The sequence below is a fragment of the Schistocerca cancellata genome, chromosome 4 (assembly GCF_023864275.1).
Source record: "Schistocerca cancellata isolate TAMUIC-IGC-003103 chromosome 4, iqSchCanc2.1, whole genome shotgun sequence".
NCBI lineage: Eukaryota > Metazoa > Arthropoda > Insecta > Orthoptera > Acrididae > Schistocerca > Schistocerca cancellata.
Genome location: NC_064629.1, coordinates 26,014,576 through 26,033,061, shown reverse-complemented (window position 1 = coordinate 26,033,061; position 18,486 = coordinate 26,014,576). Strand labels below are relative to the sequence as shown.

General features: G+C 38.0%; 1 protein-coding gene across 3 annotated transcripts in view; it reads left to right on the top strand.

Annotated features, from left to right (window-relative positions):
* Nucleotides 1-18,486, top strand: part of LOC126184803 (protein Aster-B-like) — a 243,951-nt gene that overhangs the window by 112,595 nt on the left and 112,870 nt on the right. For all 3 annotated transcript variants that reach the window (XM_049927391.1, XM_049927390.1, XM_049927389.1), the window contains 3 exons: nt 9,043-9,146; nt 11,248-11,424; nt 11,984-12,139. In XM_049927391.1, the coding sequence (XP_049783348.1) occupies nt 9,043-9,146; nt 11,248-11,424; nt 11,984-12,139 (437 nt within the window). The remainder of the gene's footprint in view (nt 1-9,042; nt 9,147-11,247; nt 11,425-11,983; nt 12,140-18,486) is intronic.

The window sequence follows — 18,486 nt, the reverse complement described above, 5'->3', positions numbered from 1 at the left end:
ACTCCTTGAGTAGACTAAAAGTCATCTGCTGTGTGTACCAGAGAAAGCAGTCAAGGACACCTTACTTTGCATAAAACTCCTAGCAAATAAGGTGATATTCTAATTGATACCAGGGCATGTTGGAATTCAGGGAAGCGAATTGGCAGAAGACAATGAGGTATGCACATTACTGTTGTGGTGAGGTGCAGTTATCTCACCTTTTAGGTGGAGAACTGTGCATTGATAGGAACGGAGTGGCTGGAGTATCAAATAATAAGTAACAGCTACCCACTTGTATTGCTGCTTTCTCCAGTAAATAAGGCTGTGTGAAGGCCTATGAAAATGAAAATGCTGTGGCAAAGAACATAGTCCCCTGACACATGGGTTACTGCTCCAACAAGAGGAGCCAATGGTGCACAATGTGTTTTATTTGTTGATGAGACATCTTTAAAATTCCGTATTTTGTTCATGTTGGACTGTGACTTGGAAACTGCTACTAATTATGATACAAAAGACAAATAGAAACAATTTTATGTGTCCGTCGCTGTTTATTTTCTCTCCATGTGAATACATTGGTTTGCAAGTGTGTTTCATCTCCTGGATCCAGCCAGTCACTTGCCTTGTGTTTCTCTTTGTTACAAATTGATTGTTGTTTGTCATTTGTCATAATATGACACTGAAGTTGTCCATTATAAATGATAACAAAATTACTTACTGGATGTTCCAACAAGAAGTATGCTGTGCAGGCCTTTATACACACACACTTGTGCTACTGAATAGCAGATATAAACACAAAATAAAGACAATCCAGAGAGAGTGTATGTATAGAAATACGGGGCGATGTAGTCAGAGCATTACCAGCTTACACAATGAGTCAAAGGAAGTACAGTTAATTGCACAGAGACGTTCAGATTGTTGGAACTTTCTTACATAGACACTTTCTTAAACATGTATGTACACTGATTTTAATATATTTATTTGATGGCGTAGGCATTAAGCTCGAGTTTTCTAATTTCTGTCATTAAAGAGGAGATGTTAGTAACAAGTTTTGTGTATAATATAGTATGCCCACTTAGGCAAAAATTCATTGATACTGACACTGAATGTTGTTTTACAAGTCTCCAGTTTTAATTTGAGGGTAACTTACCTGAAATAGCCTCTGGAATGTAATTTGTTAAATTTTTGTATTTATTCTGTCTCATCATGTAATATATTCTCCGTGGTCACCTATTCCATAAAATTTACTGCTATCTGGACCAGCTAATAAAACCCAAATATATGTGTGCACCTTTTCATGCTAGTGTACTACTATTCCTTTGCAGTGACTTCAGTGCTGGGGGCTGAAATAAAGCTGGAAATTTTCTCAATTTTATGTATTGATCAGCAATATTTCTTCTTTCAGCACACATCTATTTAAGTTCCTGTATACGTTAATTCTCTCAGATATGTATATTACAGTTGTATCACAACTATTTGGATACAAATATTGTCCACAAAAAGATTACTTTTTGACAAGCAAAACAACTGAAAATGTAAAACAGAATGACAGTTTGAAAACTTATTTTATTCTTCTATGACATCACTGTCATCATTGTGAGCACTGTTCTTCCATCATCACAATACACCTCCAAACTGCAACATCTAAAAACAATCCGCCCACAGCATGTAGACGAGCTAAATGTGCCATCCTGTATTTCAGGTATGCTGCACCCATATACCTTGCATTACCTGCACACAATAATAAACCATTTCTCCGAGAATATGCTGTCCAAAACTTAACTACAAATAAAAAACCTTCATTAAATGTCACAATCATGTTTCAGAAACATCAGGAGTCTTATGTAAAATCTTTTAGCAGGTCTAAGGCTTCCATTCAGTGTGCTGTTGACCAGTCTGGTGCGACAGGTGAAGATAGCGAAATGGAAGCCAAAGTTTTAAATTTTGGGTTCAAGAAATCATTCACACAGGAGAATCATGCAAACATACTATCATTTGACCGTCAGATAGAGTCCCTTGTGGACAACATAGTAATAAGTTCCCTGGCATAGAGAAACACCTGAAAGATTGCAAACAAATAAATCACCAGGTCCGAATGAAATCTCAATTTGGTTTTACAAAGAGTACTCTACGGCATTGGACCTTATGTAGCCAGCATTTATCAGGAATCTCTTGCCCAGCTCAAAGTTCCGAGTGACTGGAAAAAAGCACAGGTGACTCCAGTATATAAGAAGGGTGAAAGAACGGACCTGTAAAATTACAAACCAATATCCGTAACTTCGGTTTGCTGCAGAATTTTCAATCATATTCACAGTTAAAATATATGAAACATCCTTGAGACTGAGAAGCTTATGTCCACGAATTAGCATGGTTTTATCAGTCATCACTCTTGCGAAACTCAGCTTGCCCTTTTCTCACTTACTATTCCTTAAGATTCCTTATTTCTCTATTTCCAGGAAGCATTTGACACAGTGCACCATTGCAGGCTCATAACAAAGCTATGAGCATATGGAATACGTTCACAGATATGGTAGTGGCTCAAAGACTTCTTAAGTAAGAGAACCCAGTATGTTGTCCTTGACGGCAAGTATTCATGAGAAACAAGGGTATCGTCAGGAGTGCCCCAGGGTAATGTGATAGGGCCACTATTATCCTCCATATACATAAATGATGTGGCGGACAGAGTGCGCAGCAATCTGCAGTTGTTTGCTGATGATGCTGTGGTGTATGGTAAGGTGTAGAAGTTGAGTGACTAGGAAGATACAACATGACTTAGAGAAAATTTCTAGTTGGTGTGATGAATGGCAGCTAGCTCTAAATGTGGAAAAATGTAAGTTAATGTGGATGAGAAGAAGAAGCCTTTAATGTTCAGATATACAGTGAAACCCCGCTTTCACACTTTTCAAAGGACTTCAAAAAATGGTGTAAAATGCATGAAAATGTAAAATGTGGGAAATAAAGTTTGAAGCTGTAAAAGTTACATATAGGATATCTCCTTACATTTTCGCACTTTATGTATGATACATGTACATAATAGACATCAAAATAGTTGTCAGGGACTTGTTTATTATCTAATAAAGGATTATTAATTAATAAACACCGCTGATGCAACTTTAACCAGTAACTGTCTGGGAAGCAGAAATGATTGACTCAGTTTCATATGTCATAATTGATGTTTTTGGAAAGCCTGCAGCTGTCATTCATTGTTTGAATAATGAAACACAGAACCAATTACATATTTTTTCATGCTTAGCATGACGCATTTCAAGAATGTTTTTCTGATTGTCAAGCGAAAATATTTACCTAAGTATTTTTGCACCATGTTTGCATATGTGTTGTTCTGCATCTCTTGCGATGTAGTGGTCTTTTTGAGGTTATCAGGTATTGTGCCTCCTCAGTTATGTAGAAAACCATACAGATGACAACATTGTTTGTTTGTGTAACATCAGATAAAATACATACATAAATAGTGGACTTGACAACGAGAATAAATTCTCGAAACACGTTTTGCATGAAATAATACATAATTAGCACTGTCTTTAAACCAAAAATATTTGAGCAGTGCAGAGTAAGTGAAGGTGTCAACAAGTACTACAAGTGGCCAACTGACGAAACACGCTAAATGTTGTTCGACAAAGGTGTCTCGACGATCACAACAATAATGAAAATACAAATGCACGGTAAAGACAGTTTGGAAATGGTTGTGATTGGTCATGATATCTTTATTCGAGTGAACATAGTTACTCCCATCAGCCACTGTGCCAAGTAGAGCTTGGCAGCGGTAGGAGGTACGGCATGAATTGGTCCAACTTTACACGCACTATGTTTACATGCCACACACCTTCTGAAAGACAAAAATTGAATTTCAGAAACCATTTTTTGCTGTCATGTTTATACATTAAGATCTGAAGCGGATTTGCTTGCCCAGATAAATATGGCATGTAGAAAACACAATCACTATTTCTCTTCAGTTAGGCAAGGTGTAAACAGCTTCAGTCTAATATTCTTATATTTCTTATTATCCTTCACCATACAAAAAGCCACTCTGTCCATATTAGCCTACAATTTTTAAAAACAAGACGAAACCGACAGCCCATACAAATTTAAAAACCAGTTGCATTTACATGGGAACGAAAATCAATTGGGGAACTGGAAAACTGTCAGTCAGAAGCTGAATTCCAGAACCAATTTTGAAGTGCTTACATGACCACCCAGAAGCATTTTTGGGAAATCGGTTTACAAAATCCAGTAATGGGAGCCCCATGTAAACAGCATGATGTATACTGGTTTAAAATCACTGAGTAGAGCTCCCTGGTGTCAAGAAACTTAAAACACAATGTTTAAACACTACTTGACACCTAACAACATGCCAGCATAATTTCACTCAGTTTTTCATAAAGTTTAAATCGCCGGGAATTTATAAATTTGTTGTCAGAAAATCGGGTGTGATTTATCGTTACAAACATAGGAAATTTGATGGACGTGATAAAAAATGTCAAACAGTGTTAAAACATTAATTCCAGGAACATAAAAGTGGGATTCCACTGTAGTATTACTAGTGTCCTGCGTGACAGAGTAAAGTCATTTTAAATACCTGGGCGTAACGTTGCAAAGGGGTATGAGGTGGAACGAGCATGTAAGAACCGCGGTAGAGAAGGCGAATGGTTGACTTTGGTTTATTGGCAGGATTTTAAGAAAGAATGATTCACCTGTAAAGGAGATTGCATGTGGGACACTGGTGCGACCTATTCTTGAGTACTGCTTGAGTGTTACGGATCCTTACCAGGTTGGATTGATGCAAGATGTCAAAGCAGTTCAGAGGCGGGCAGCTAGATTTATTGTTGGGAGGTTCAAAAAACACTTTAAGTGTTACAGAGATGCTTCAGGTACTCAAATGAGAATCCCTGCAGGGAAGGCAGTGTTCTTTTCAAGAAACATTGTTGAGAAAATTTAGAGAACCGGCATTTGAAACTGACTGCCACAGCATTCTACTGCTGCCAACATACATCACATGTAAGCACCATGAAAATACGATACGAGAAATTAAGACTCATACGGAGGCATGTAGACCATCATTTTTCCCTCACTCTGTTTGGGAGTGGAACAGGAAAGGAAATGACTAGTATATCTACATATATACTCTGCTAGCCACCAAGCGGTGTGTGGCGGAGGGCACAATTTGCACCAAAGTCATATTCCCCCCCCCCCCCCCCCCCCCCCCCCCCCCCCCCTCTGTTCCAATCGCGGATCGCTTGAGGGAAAAACGACTGTCTGAATGAATGCCTCAGTACAAGCTCTAATTTCCCTTATCTTAGAATGATGATCAATGCACGATTTGAAAGTTGGTGGTAATAATATATGCTCTACATCCTCAGTGAAGATCGGATTTCGGAATTTAGTGAACAGCCCCTTCCGTTTAGTGCGTCGTCTATCTGCAAGTGTGTCCCACTTCAAACTTTCTATGAGATTTGTAACGCTCTAATGATGGCTAATTGTATCAGTCATGAATCTTGCCTCTCTTCTTTGGACCTTCTCAATCTCTTGAATCAGACCCAACTGGTAAGGGTCCCATACAGACGAACAATACTCTAAGACTGGATGAATAAACTGCAATCTAGTGTTCGCCTTGCCCGTTACTTGTGTGACCCATCATTTTCCCTAAAATGATGGGTCACTCCTCACTTTATAAATAAAGAACAATATTAATTGATGTAGATGTCTTTAGTCACAAAATACCCTATATTTTAGACACCTGTTGAATGATGAATGGAGTGGGGAGTTTAAAATTTCGAAAGGTGTCATAGGTGTTCACCAAGTTATTGGTGAAAAAGAGATTTCAACTGTTATCGGAGTGGCTTGCAATTTGCAGTCCTTGGTATCAGTGATCAATGAGTCACATTTATCTGGGAAACAGTGTAAACTACTCACATTTTACTGTTGCATGTTATTTAGTAGTTTAGAGCCTGACTCTTTGTTTTAATGGGCAGTGGGTGTGCGTGAGAGAATAATACGAGAGAAGAGTTCCGCATACAGAATTATGTTATATATTGACTGCAACTTACTATTGGTATGAGACATTTTTAACCTCTTTGTTGAGTGCTCTAAGTGTAAACAACACAACCACAAACTTCCAGAATTAGTATATGGTGCCATTTAGTTGCAAGTTTTCTCGTTACTTAGAGAAGAACTATCATGTTGCTGGAAGACAGGACTGGAATAAATGGGATGAAATAAAATTAGTTGGTGGTCACTCAACTGACAGGCATTTCTGCTTACATAATTATGGATTAGTGGCATTCTGTTAACCAGCACAGAAATTTGCGGTATAATATGTGCCTTTCTCCTTTGACACTGATGTGTACCAATGTGTAATACTTGTTGTTCCTGCTGTGGCCCTGGTGGTGTAACAAAAGGTGAACAGCACAGTTCTTTGGCTTGCTCTTAATCATGTACAAACAAGTGTGTTTGAAGCTTTAAAATTTTTGTGGTTTTTGATGACTAAACAGTTATTTGTTTTATATGCACTAAATGCTTAGAGCATACATATTAGAGAGATTTTTTTTAACATTTTTAATTTGAGTTGTTTTAACATTTTTGTCACTTTCTAGGTAACCCTACATTCAGTAACATCTAATTGCCATTACTATTTTCCCTCAATATTTATTTCTGTATTGTGCCTCCTCTTTCTGCTCCCTCCCCCACCCATTTTACAGCTTGGCGACCATGTCTATTCTCATTATTGTGTCTGTTGTTGTTGTGGTCTTCAGTCCTGAGGCTGGTTTGATGCAGCTCTCCATGCTACTCTATCCTGTGCAAGCTTCTTCATCTCCCAGTACCTACTGCAGCCTACATCCTTCTATATCTGCTTAGTGTTAACATTTCTCAGTCTCCTTCTACGATTTTTACCCTCTACGCTGCCCTCCAAAACTAAATTGGTGATCCCTCGATGTCTCAGAACATGTCCTACCAACCGATCCCTTCTTCTAGTCAAGTTGTGCCACAAGCTCCTCTTCTCCCCAATTCTATTCAATACCTCCTCATTAGTTATGTGATCTACCCATCTAATCTTCAGCATTCTTCTGTAGCACCACATTTCAAAAGCTTCTATTCTCTTCTTGTCTAAGCTATTTATCATCCACGTTTCACTTCCATACATGGCTACACTCCATACAAATAATTTCAGAAACTACTTCCTGACATTTAAATCTATACTCAATGTTAACAAATTTTTCTTCTTCTGAAACACTTTCCTTGCCATTGCCAGTCTACATTTTATATCCTCTCTACTTCGACCATCATCAGTTATTTTGCTCCCCAAATAGCAAAACTCCTTTACTACTTTAAGTGTCTCATTTCCTAATCTAATTCCCTCAGCATCACCCGACTTAATTCGACTACATTCCATTATCCTCGTTTTGCTTTAGTTGATGTTCATCTTATACCCTCCTTTCAAGACACTGTCCATTCCGTTCAACTGCTCTTCCAAGTCCTTTGCTGTCTCTGACAGAATTACAATCGTGTCTAGTACCATTTAAATTTAATAGAATTTTATAAAATACGTTCTTAGTCACTCAGTTTCGTTACAGTCAATTACTTGCCTCACTATTCACTATGTTGTATATATATTTGTGTTACCCACATAGTTTAAATTTGATTCTCAGCCATAGTTTTGTCATTCTCAGTATGCCCAGCCCACATGCATTGTTTTTTCTTTTGCTTTTACTTTTTTCCTTTGTTATTGGAGTATGCTATTTTCTTTCTGATGGTTGTGTTATTGATTTCTTTGTATTGTACTTCACTTTGTAAATTAGTGTCACATGTGTGATTTATCTCATTTCTCAGAGGAAGATATTTGATTGCTATGGACAGTCCATGTCCATGTCTGTCACTTTCATCTTTGCCCTTTTCAGGTCGTAGTGAGTATTGTTTGACAGTACAAAAGACTGAATTAAATTTCGGTTTTAATTTCACATCAAATGTGGATCAAAATTAATTAAAGTCATCTCTGCTTTGTTTTCATTTCGGCTACTCAAATCGTCCTCTGTCTCAGTGCAAATTACAGTTTATTTTTAGAGTTTTAATCACCCCAGTTTTCTCTTTTAGTTAAACTAAGGCTCATTACTTAAGTAAAAGTACACGGATCTTAGACATTGGGCAATGATATTATCTTATGATTAGTCTTCCACAGTAGCATCGGTAGATGAAGTGTTCTTGTTACATCAACGGAAACTTGGTCAAATTTGTTTTCATAACCTTCTGAGGTGCATATTACATAGTATCTGAGTGGGGAGGGGCAAAAATGGTTTTTCACTGATGGGTTCCTAAATCGAATGCCTATTGTAGCAGTAATCAGCAACAGAAACATCTATTGTACATGTCCTGGGACCCACATGAGATATATTCAGATAAAGTGTGATTTGCTGTGATGATCTCTCCTGAGAACTTGATGGGCATCTGTAATTTGTTGCTACTAATCTATTGGGAATGTTTTATTAATATTCTGTTATGTGGAAGGAGAACTGGAGCAACAAATGTCTAAAGTAGTGGGAACAAGTGTGTGCTGTATGCCTGCAGAAGAGTTCAGCTTGTGAGTGAAGAGTTGTAAAATGTTTTTGGAATTACTGGATCATTAATTTTGATAGCTTTTCCATTTGTAAAATAATTTCAGAGATGGGTTGGTTCCCACTAGATATGTAAATATTTTTTTTTTCCTGCCAGTGAGATGAAATGTTTGAGAATGGAATGTTTGAGATTGTCGTATCACATAATATTTATCTCCCATGTCTTATCATGTGATATTGATAGGAGAATACACACAGATATTCACTGCCTCACTGAGTCACAGTAATATGCAATATACCTCGTGTGTGTGTGTGTGTGTGTGTGTGTGTGTGTGTGTGTGTGTGTGTGTTTTCTGATATCAGTTTACAAGTAGTTTCAGTGTGTGAAAACCTTAAATTATTATTATTATTATTATTATATTAGTACAGATGAAGCCATTGTTACAAGTTATACAGTTTTTAAAGTATGGCCTGCTGTTGATTTATTTCTTTTTTTAATTTTTAGATTACTCCTGTGCTTTGCAAAAGGATATAATTGTCCATGGAAGGTTATATGTTTCTCCGAATTACTTGTGCTTTTATGCAAACATCTTCAGATGGGAAACACAGGTATGTTTGCAGTGAGTGCTTTAATGAACTGTGTGTTTACAGTAGAAGCTGTAGCGTAGATGTAAATGTGCAGTAATGTTTATATAATCAGCAGTATAATACTTTTCCACTTACTTCTTGAAACAGGTATATCAGATCAGTTTTTGGGTCTTTTGAATATCAAAGTTTGCAAGACTTAGATGACAGGAAATCTCAGTTCTGTAAGCATGATGATATTAATGGTAGGAAAATCTATATATTTTTTCAACATGATATATACTTACTCATATTCTCTACTTCTCCAATGTTCCTTGGTCAAAAAAATATGGAATGCTACAGTAGGTGAAATGCATTAAAGAGAGAAATGGAGAAAATGATGTCCACGGGTACTGAATAGAATTTATGTAATTTATATTAATTAGTGACACATGGGAATCAGTTACTTAAATGAAGAAACCACTTGTCTAAGACATCAATAATGTATTGTGGGCGGTTATTGAATTTTCTGTGAATAACCTTTTATATTACAGTTATCAGTATACATGTTCCTCATTGACAAGATACTGCACCACTTAAAGTCTGATATGAAATTATGAAATCTGACATAGTCTTTGTGGAATGTTAATTAATATTTTCTGTTGGCAATTATTTTGGAGGAACGTTGAAAAGAAGAGTGCGCGCGCCCACACACACACACACACACACACACACACACACACACACACACACACACACACTCTCTCTCTACATAATGATCCCATTATGAGAATTAAAATTATATTACGCAGCTGTAAGAGATCCAAGACAATAAAAAAAAGCTATGGCTTGGGAGATGAAATTCAATAAGAAAGAAGTAAATGATGGAAGGAAACAAGAAAAAGTTAGAGGGCAACAAAAAAGAAAAATGTAAGTGTATTTTTAAACTACATGTAGGCTGTGACATAAGATTTGTTGTAGAAGTATTCTTACGTAGATAATTAAGAAAATACTATTTGAGAAGATAAACTTAAGTGATCATGACAAGGCAGCATTATAGTAATAGTTATATGGTGGTCTTATGCTGTTTATATTGATTCCTGGTTTCTTTAAATTAGGTGGAACCATGTAAGACAAATTACCTTGATGTTTTCATGAACTGTGTTACTGCAGTTTTCTTCCAACACCCCTCTGTAAACTGACACATTTGCTTGATGAACTAATGAAATAATAGCTGCAGTTGAGATACCATGTTTATGGCAGTTTTTTCTTCAACAAAGGAAACTGCTTTTGCTTTGAACACCAAAAGTAGTTACCGAACACAAAAGTAGTTACCTGTTAACTGTAATTCTATTCCCAACTTTTTTTGTGACAGTTAATACCCTCTACTTAACACCACATTTTGTTTTCTTCTGTTTGCAATCTCTTGTATTGTAACTTTCTGCTATGTGCATGAGGTACTTTATAGACCATGTTTCATTTCTGTTTTGTAAACTGCAGCCCCATTATATCTTCTGTCCATTATATTAAACGTATTGATTTGTTCCTCTCTCATTTGAACTTTTCCATTTTGGCCAGATTCCAAGAGACAGTGCTAACATATTCTTACTTTGCCTGTCTGAAGTCCACCTGCATTCCACCTCCCACCACCATACACTTACGCCATTACTCAGTAACATAACAGTCAGATCTCTTTTGTCTCCTTTGTTCTTAGTCATAAGAGTGACACTATAATTTGTTTTTATACAGTGTTGTGTGAACAGTTGTATGTAAAATCAAAAGTGGATTCTGTAATTGTCAACATGATTTTGTCATTGTGTATTGGCTTCCATCATTAGCTAAGTATGCAATATCTATATTCAGTGTGTAGTTTGCAGTCTTTTTGTTCATTGTAGTGCATGGCCAGAAACGTGTTTGAAGTCTGTTTTTGAAACAAATTGCAAAGTTTTCCCATGACCTCCACAGTCACCTCTTTCAAATATGCAGCTGATTTCCTTTCTGATGTCAACAGATTTGGTGAATGTAACTACAGTTGCTGTTTAAAATAATTTTTCATATGAGAAAATATTTTTATTAAGTTTTGTAATAATATTAGCAATGTAGGCTCATACTTTATTTAATTTATGATAATACATTTGTGTTACAGCTGTCCTTGAGATGGAAAGATATCACAGCTATAACCAAAGAAAAAACTGCATTGGTTATCCCTAATGCAATACTTGTCTGTACAAAAACAGAGAAACATTTCCTAACTTCATTTGGAGCACGAGACAAGACATATCTTATGCTTTTTAGGGTGTGGCAAAATGCACTGTTAGATCAGGTATGCTGAAATTACAAACATCTTTTACAAATTTTTATTAATGTTTACATTTTGTTAGTTTGACATTTATATATTCAGGGTACTGTTGCCATGTCAGTGGTTGTGATACATGTTTTTCTGTTGCTGTATAGTAACAGATATTTCATATCACTGTTTCATTGAAAAATTGTGAGACAATGACTATGTGAAAATACAACATCTATTAAGAAGTTGCTGATTGATATTCTTATTTGCTTTAACGCATTTCATCCGAGTGTAGTGTACACGCAGCACTAAGCTTAACTTCACAAAATCCAGTGAAAACAAACTTCTATCGTACACAACTCATCAAGCATGTGGTAAAAGGCATTCAGAAGTTCTATGTTTATGTTTTATTATATTTCACAATTACTCCAACATTTTATGAAAAAAATAAATTACTGGAAACTTAGTGTTGCATGTATGTAACTTTGGGAAGAAATGGGTTAAGAATTCAGTTGTATTTAATTTTGGTTTCAGCAATTAACACATTAGTGCAAAAGTTCTTATTATGAAACATTACTGACTTATTTATGTACAGCAACTCTCAATGCAAGAGATATGGCAGTGGGTGCATACTTGCTATGGTGATGAGCTAGGACTGACAAGTGATGATGAAGATTATATAGCTCCTGTGTCAGAGGAGGAAAAGCAATCATCTGCTGCTGTGAGACTCTCAGTTGACTCATTTGCTGAAGTAAGTATCACAAAAAGTTATTGTAGTTATGATAAAAATAGAAATTTGTTTTTTCTTATAACTATAAGTGAGAAATCTAGCTACCATGAGCAATCATTTTGTTAGCTAATGTAAACAAGTGTGCATCAAAAGCTTTGACAGTTGCAGCAGTGAAGCGGTGCTGATGGAGGTGGTTGGGTAATGGCAATAGTATTATGATGTTATGTGCAGCTAATTTTAGCAGCTGAGCTTATGATGGTGATGATGGTGTTGTAGTAGTAGCGTTAGTAGAAATGTGATGACAGAATCAGAAAAAAAAATGAAATCTCGCTCTCTCTCTCGCTCTCTCTCTCTCATTGTGTTTTATTAGCATTCCCATCTTTAATACCTGTTAGGGCACTGTCTTAAAACACGTGAACTGTTGTAAAAATTTTCCTTCTTTTCATGTGCACATGCCTTATAGTCTTCTCATTCATATCAAAACAACCTTCATTTCTGCACAGGGTGGAAAATGTTGGGGATCAGTGCTGTTCCTGTGTAGCAAAACAGTATATTAGTACAAATTCAGAGGTTAATGGTGGAAATAAGGCAATTGTCTTGATGTATGAGCACTACTTAATGAGTACTAGGTGAGGAAATCCCATCAAATATTAGGTAGGCAAATGATAAAGTTTCTGTTAGCCATAACTTAACAAGAGTCCAACCTCATTGTGAGTTTTATGAAGTATATTGACAAAATATAATAAGTGAGGATCTTGTACAGTATAGTATTTATTGTTGAAAAATAGGCGAACATCTACAATAAGGAGATTAGTAGTTAATCATATGTATCACTCACAGTACTGAAATAAAAACTATCAATTAATTGTGGCAGAACTTAACTCTCCTCAAATTTCATGTACTGATCTGTATCCAGTTTAAATAGTAAACTTCGTGTCCTGTATAATTACATTCAGTGGGTAGCAGAACATTGTTCAAAACATTGCAGTAAATATCCACAGAAAAAGTGTGCACTTATTATTGTAGGAATATATCAACAGTGAGAACCTTAGAGCTCATACTAGAGAATTTGTGTCCCTTCTTCCTTCGTGGCTACACATAGGTATGTCTACAATCAGCATAGGATCATTGCCAGCTCCCCCTGTGGTAAAATAATTGGAGGTCTCCATCTGTTAAAAAGAATAAATGTGTTATTGGATCATTTTCTGCAGTTGAGCTGTCATTCTGTTCTTTTGCCATTGCAGGGATCCCTTGGTATAAAACTGATGTCAGTCTCATCTCTAGTGTTCCCTGTTAGGAGATTATGTGCTGTAGACCAGTCTTCAAAGAAAAGCATTTAAAATAGCGTCTCAGGGGAATAGAACCAGTGTTACTTACAGAAAAACTAAATTTACATCCTACAAAAACACAAGGTCCATCAGTCACAGCATTGGTACCAACACCTTTCACTTCAACATTATTCTTAGCCTTAATATCCCCAGTCTTCAATTCAACATTGTCAATAGCATGACACACTGTACCGCATGACATGATGATGATGATGATGATGATGATGATGAACTGCTGCTTACAATGTGCTGTAGCCGTTAGCATTGCTGGCTGGCGTGCTGCGGGTTGCCAGTTCAAGCCCAACCAACACAAATTATTTGTTATTTAGTATTTATCATCTATAGAAAGTTCTCACAATATTTGCATACTCTGAAATATTCAGTATTTGTATAAATAGCAGCATGCTCCTTCCAGAAGTTAAGCTGTCTGCTATCTGTACAGTGCTGTTTGTGATTTCAGTTCTGTGTGTTTTACTTCACTGACAACCCTGCTTTCGAATTTGGACTTGACTATGGTTATGACGTGACACTGTTTGGCAGAGAAGCCAGGTACTTCAAAACATCGACATCACTGTGGCTCCAATTGGCAACATGAAAGTCATTGTCAACATCTACAGGAACTGGATTATGACCAGTACATGATTCCCAAGGCCCATATATTCAGAAAATCTGTAGATCTAAAACAGCAATGAGTCAGCTGTGCATATCACATTTGATGAAAGGAGTCTCAAAAAGACATGCACCAAGCTATTCTGGTAAAGAATGTCACAATAACAGAGGAATTCATCAGGTGGTGTCAACACATTGAGGAAATGCAACAGAAAAGAGTTTAATGAAAAAAGCATAAGGGATGATCAAAAAGTTTGTCTAAATGCGTTGCTGCAGTGTATGAGCAACATAGCATGACCCCGAAGTGGGTATATGAGCGTCAACATGTAGGCAAGGGGTTAGTGTGGCATTCCTGTCTTTCTGTTGTGCTTCTGGTAAATGTGAAACGTTTATACTGGCATGTTGTTCCCAAGTGCATCAAAACAGGACCAACATGTCGTTATTCTTTTCTTTGCTACCGAAGGACAAACACTGGGGTAACACAAATTAGAGATGAAGAATATGCATAGGGTTGCATGTCTGTTGAAAACCACTGTTGGGGAATGGTGCACCAAGCTCTAGCCATTTCCTGTAGAGGTGATGCTCACTCTATTTTTTTATTAACGAGGCCCATTGCTGTACAATGCTGGAGAAATTACAGCATACTATTAAGGTGATAGTTCAGAAAAGCTGCAACAAGGGGTGCTGCTGCTTCACGATAACACACACCCCCAATCGCAAATGTCGTAACGCAGAAGTTACTGTAAGTTATGCCAGCCCAAGTGGGAGACACTTGAGCTCTTGCCCTATAGTTCTGATCCCCACAGGGGGCCCACAGCTCTGTTGTGAATAACTGTGTGGTGCGCAAGAGGCCCTGAGCTATTGTAGCCTGTCTTCTCTCCGGGCTGCATTCTGTTCCCTACATCCACTGCTCCACATTCTGTCTCCTTCACATCTCTTTCTCTCTCTCTTTTTATTGTGATCTGACTATTCCATGGTTCTGTTGTTCCTTTATGGTCTCCTGTTTCCTCTATCCCTTTTTCTCAGTTTTTTCTGTTTCCCCTTGGGCTCTCTTTCTAAGTGCTGCTTCTGTAATTTGAACTCCCTCCCTAGCGTCTCCGGTGTGGGTTCCCCCACCCCACTAGGTCACCAGCAGCCAGTCATCCGTGTGGTGGGGCTGTTATGTACCCATGTGGCTGAACCCCCTGACAACACAAGGATCACACTGCTAGTACCTTCCACACAAGTGCTAAAAGAAATTCATTGAATTTTGGTTACATGATAAATCAGTCAAATCTAAAGGCTGTAAATTCAACTAAATACCTAGGAGTTACAATTATGAACAACTTAAATTGGAATGAACACACAAAAAATGTTGTGGGGAAGGCAAACCAAAGACTGCATTTTATTGGCAGGACACTTAGAAAATGTAACATATCTACTAAGGAGACTGTCTACACTATACTTGTCTGTCCTCTTTTAGAATACAGCTGCATGGTGTGGGATCCTTACCAGATAGGACTGACAGAGTACATCAAAAAAGTTCAAAGAGGGACAGCACGTTTTATATCATTGTGAAATATGGGAGAAAGTGTCACTGAAATGATAAAGAATTTGGCCTGGATATCATTAAAAAAAAGGGCTTTTGTTTTGTGACGGAATCTTCTCACGAAATTCCAATCACCAACTTTCTCTTCCGAATGTGAAAATATTTTGTTGACATCAACCTACATAGAGAGAAATGATCACCACGATAAAATAGGGGAAATCAGAACACGTACGGAAAGATACAGGTGTTTGTTCTTTCCGCACACTATATGAGTTTGGAATAATAGAGAATTGTGAAGGTGGTTTGATGAACCCCCTGCCAGGCACTTAAATGTGATTTGCAGAGTATCCATGTAGATGTAGATGTACCTGAGCTGTCACCATTTTGTGTATGCTTAAGAGTGGTTGCTAGTCGTTTTGCGGCATCGGATCTCCTGCCGTACCAGGTGGCCCTTGAGTTCGATGGCGCCCAAGGGCCGAGGTCCTGGTTGGAGAGAGTGGTACTAGGGCGGACACCCTGCACATGAAGCGTGCTATGCTCGATACTTCTGGCCTAACTTCTGTGGCCCTCTCTTCAGACAGCAACGGTTCTCTCTCTGCTCTTTCTTTTGCTTCCCCAACCTTCCCCTCCTTCCCCAGTAGAGGAGGGCCAGGCCCATCGTCGAACATCATTTTTCGACATAGTCTCCTTGTGTTTCAATGCACTTGGTCCATTGTTGTACAAGCGTCCTGATGCCCTCAGAAAAGAAGGTTCTCGGTTGAGCTGTGAGCCAGGAGTGCACCGCTTCTTTCACTACTTTGTCTGAGGCAAATTGATGGCCCCTTAATGCCTGTTTGAGTGGCCCAAACAGGTGATAGTCAGAAGGGGCAAGATGGGGACTATATGGAGGATAATCCGGTACTTCAAATTTGAGTTTCTGGAGAGTTTCAGCAGCGTGGGCAGCAGTACATGGACAGGCATTGTCGTGCAACAACACACCACCTTTTGGCAGCAATCCTCAGTGTCTGCTTCGAATTTTGCAATTCGAAGCAGACACTGAGGATTGCTGCCAAAAGGTGGTGTGTTGTTGCATGACAATGCCTGTCCATGTACTGCTGCCCACGCTGCTGAAACTCTCCAGAAACTCAAATTTGAAGTCTGCAGTAAGCATCTCACTGTAATGTACACTGTTTATTGTTTTGCCCCCTTTTCCCATAATGTTCCAGTACTGGACATTGTGCATCCCAAAAAAACCATAAGCATCAGTTTTCCTGTGGACAGTTGGGTCTTGAACTTTTTCTTGCATGGCGAATTTGGATGTTTCCATTCCATGCTCTGCTGTTTACTCTCCAGCTCGTAATGATGGATCCATGTTTTGTCACCAGTAATGATCCTGTCTAAGAAGTTGTCCCCTTCATTACCATAGTGATCCAAATGTTTCTTGCAGATGTCCAAGTGCATTTGTTTATGCAACTGTGTGAGTTGTTTTGGGACCCATCTTGCACAAACTTTATAAAACCCAAGTCTGTTGTGGATAATTTTGCAGGCAGAACTGTGACCAATTTGCAGATGATGTGCAACTTCGTCAGTAGTTAATTGTCTGTCTAAGAGAATCATTTCACGTAAATGCTCAATGGTTTCTTCATTTGTGGTGGTAAACGGTCGTCCACTCCTTTATTGTGTGTGACACTTGTGCAACCATTTTGGTATTTTTCAATCCATACATAGACACTCCGTTGTGGCAAAACACTTTTCCCGTACTGTACCGGAAATCTTTGATGAATTTCGGCCCCTGATACGCCTACCAGAATAAACTGAAATATAACTAAATTGTGGATAATAATTGACTTACCCTCATAGATAGGCTGGTAGCACATCAAAAATTCTACTACTATAAGAAACAGACTATAAGAAACCTACCTGTATGTTGACTGCAGTGGCAAAATAATGCACATGTAGAGGCGACCAGAATGTAGTTACTGTGAACATTTTTAGATCTGGGTGTACCACTAGCTCCATTGAACTATTGAAAATATTGAGGAATTTCTAATACTCTTTGCGGATTATTACTTATTGAGTCATGATTGTATGAAAATAACACTTCCACATTTGCAGATGCCGCTATGTCCATTCTGTCTCTTAAGCTAATAGTCATAATTAGGTAGTGCCAAAGTGTGAACATGTCAGGGAGTCAACCAGTCCTAGCTAGGTTCAGGTTTGTTGAATACTCTTTTCCTGTTACTTGGTTTGTTCCAGCAGGACAGAAGGGGAGACTTTCAGTGCTACCAAACTGCTCCTTTTTTTTTATTTATTTATTTATTTATTTATTTATTTTTTTTATAGAAGATTTGGTGAAGTTGGCACAGTAAGATGCGATCTGGTTCCCTATTGAAATATAACCCAGGACATTATTTTCCACAGAGACAACCTCCTTCAGTTTGATGAGGAACTCAATCTGGAACAGTGTGGTATTCTTTTCATCATATAAGTCTGTAGAGGTTTTATGCCACTTGTGTTGAAACCAGTGCTTTCATCGTGACTTTTGAGGGTCATACCCTTCTGGAAAAAGTCAAAGTTATGGTTTACCGTTGTGATACAGAGTCCTATTTCCCACCTGTCTTGTTTTGTCTCTGATGTTTCTGTTTTGGTCACATGTCTTTGTGATGTGAAGCATATCCTGTTTGCAGCAACTGCAGCCGCCCTCTCCATGTGGGGAGTCTTTGCACCCCACTGCCCAAGTGCGTATACTGTTCCAGTCCAAATTCTCCTCACTCTCTGGATTGACTGATCTATAATAAGGAATGGAAGATTCAAGAATTCAAAACTCTCAACCATCTACCCTACTCTGAAGCCCGACAGAAATTCGACCATCTCCACCTGGTATCTTTAAAGTCTACCTTTGCTTCTGTTATGCCCTTCCCCCC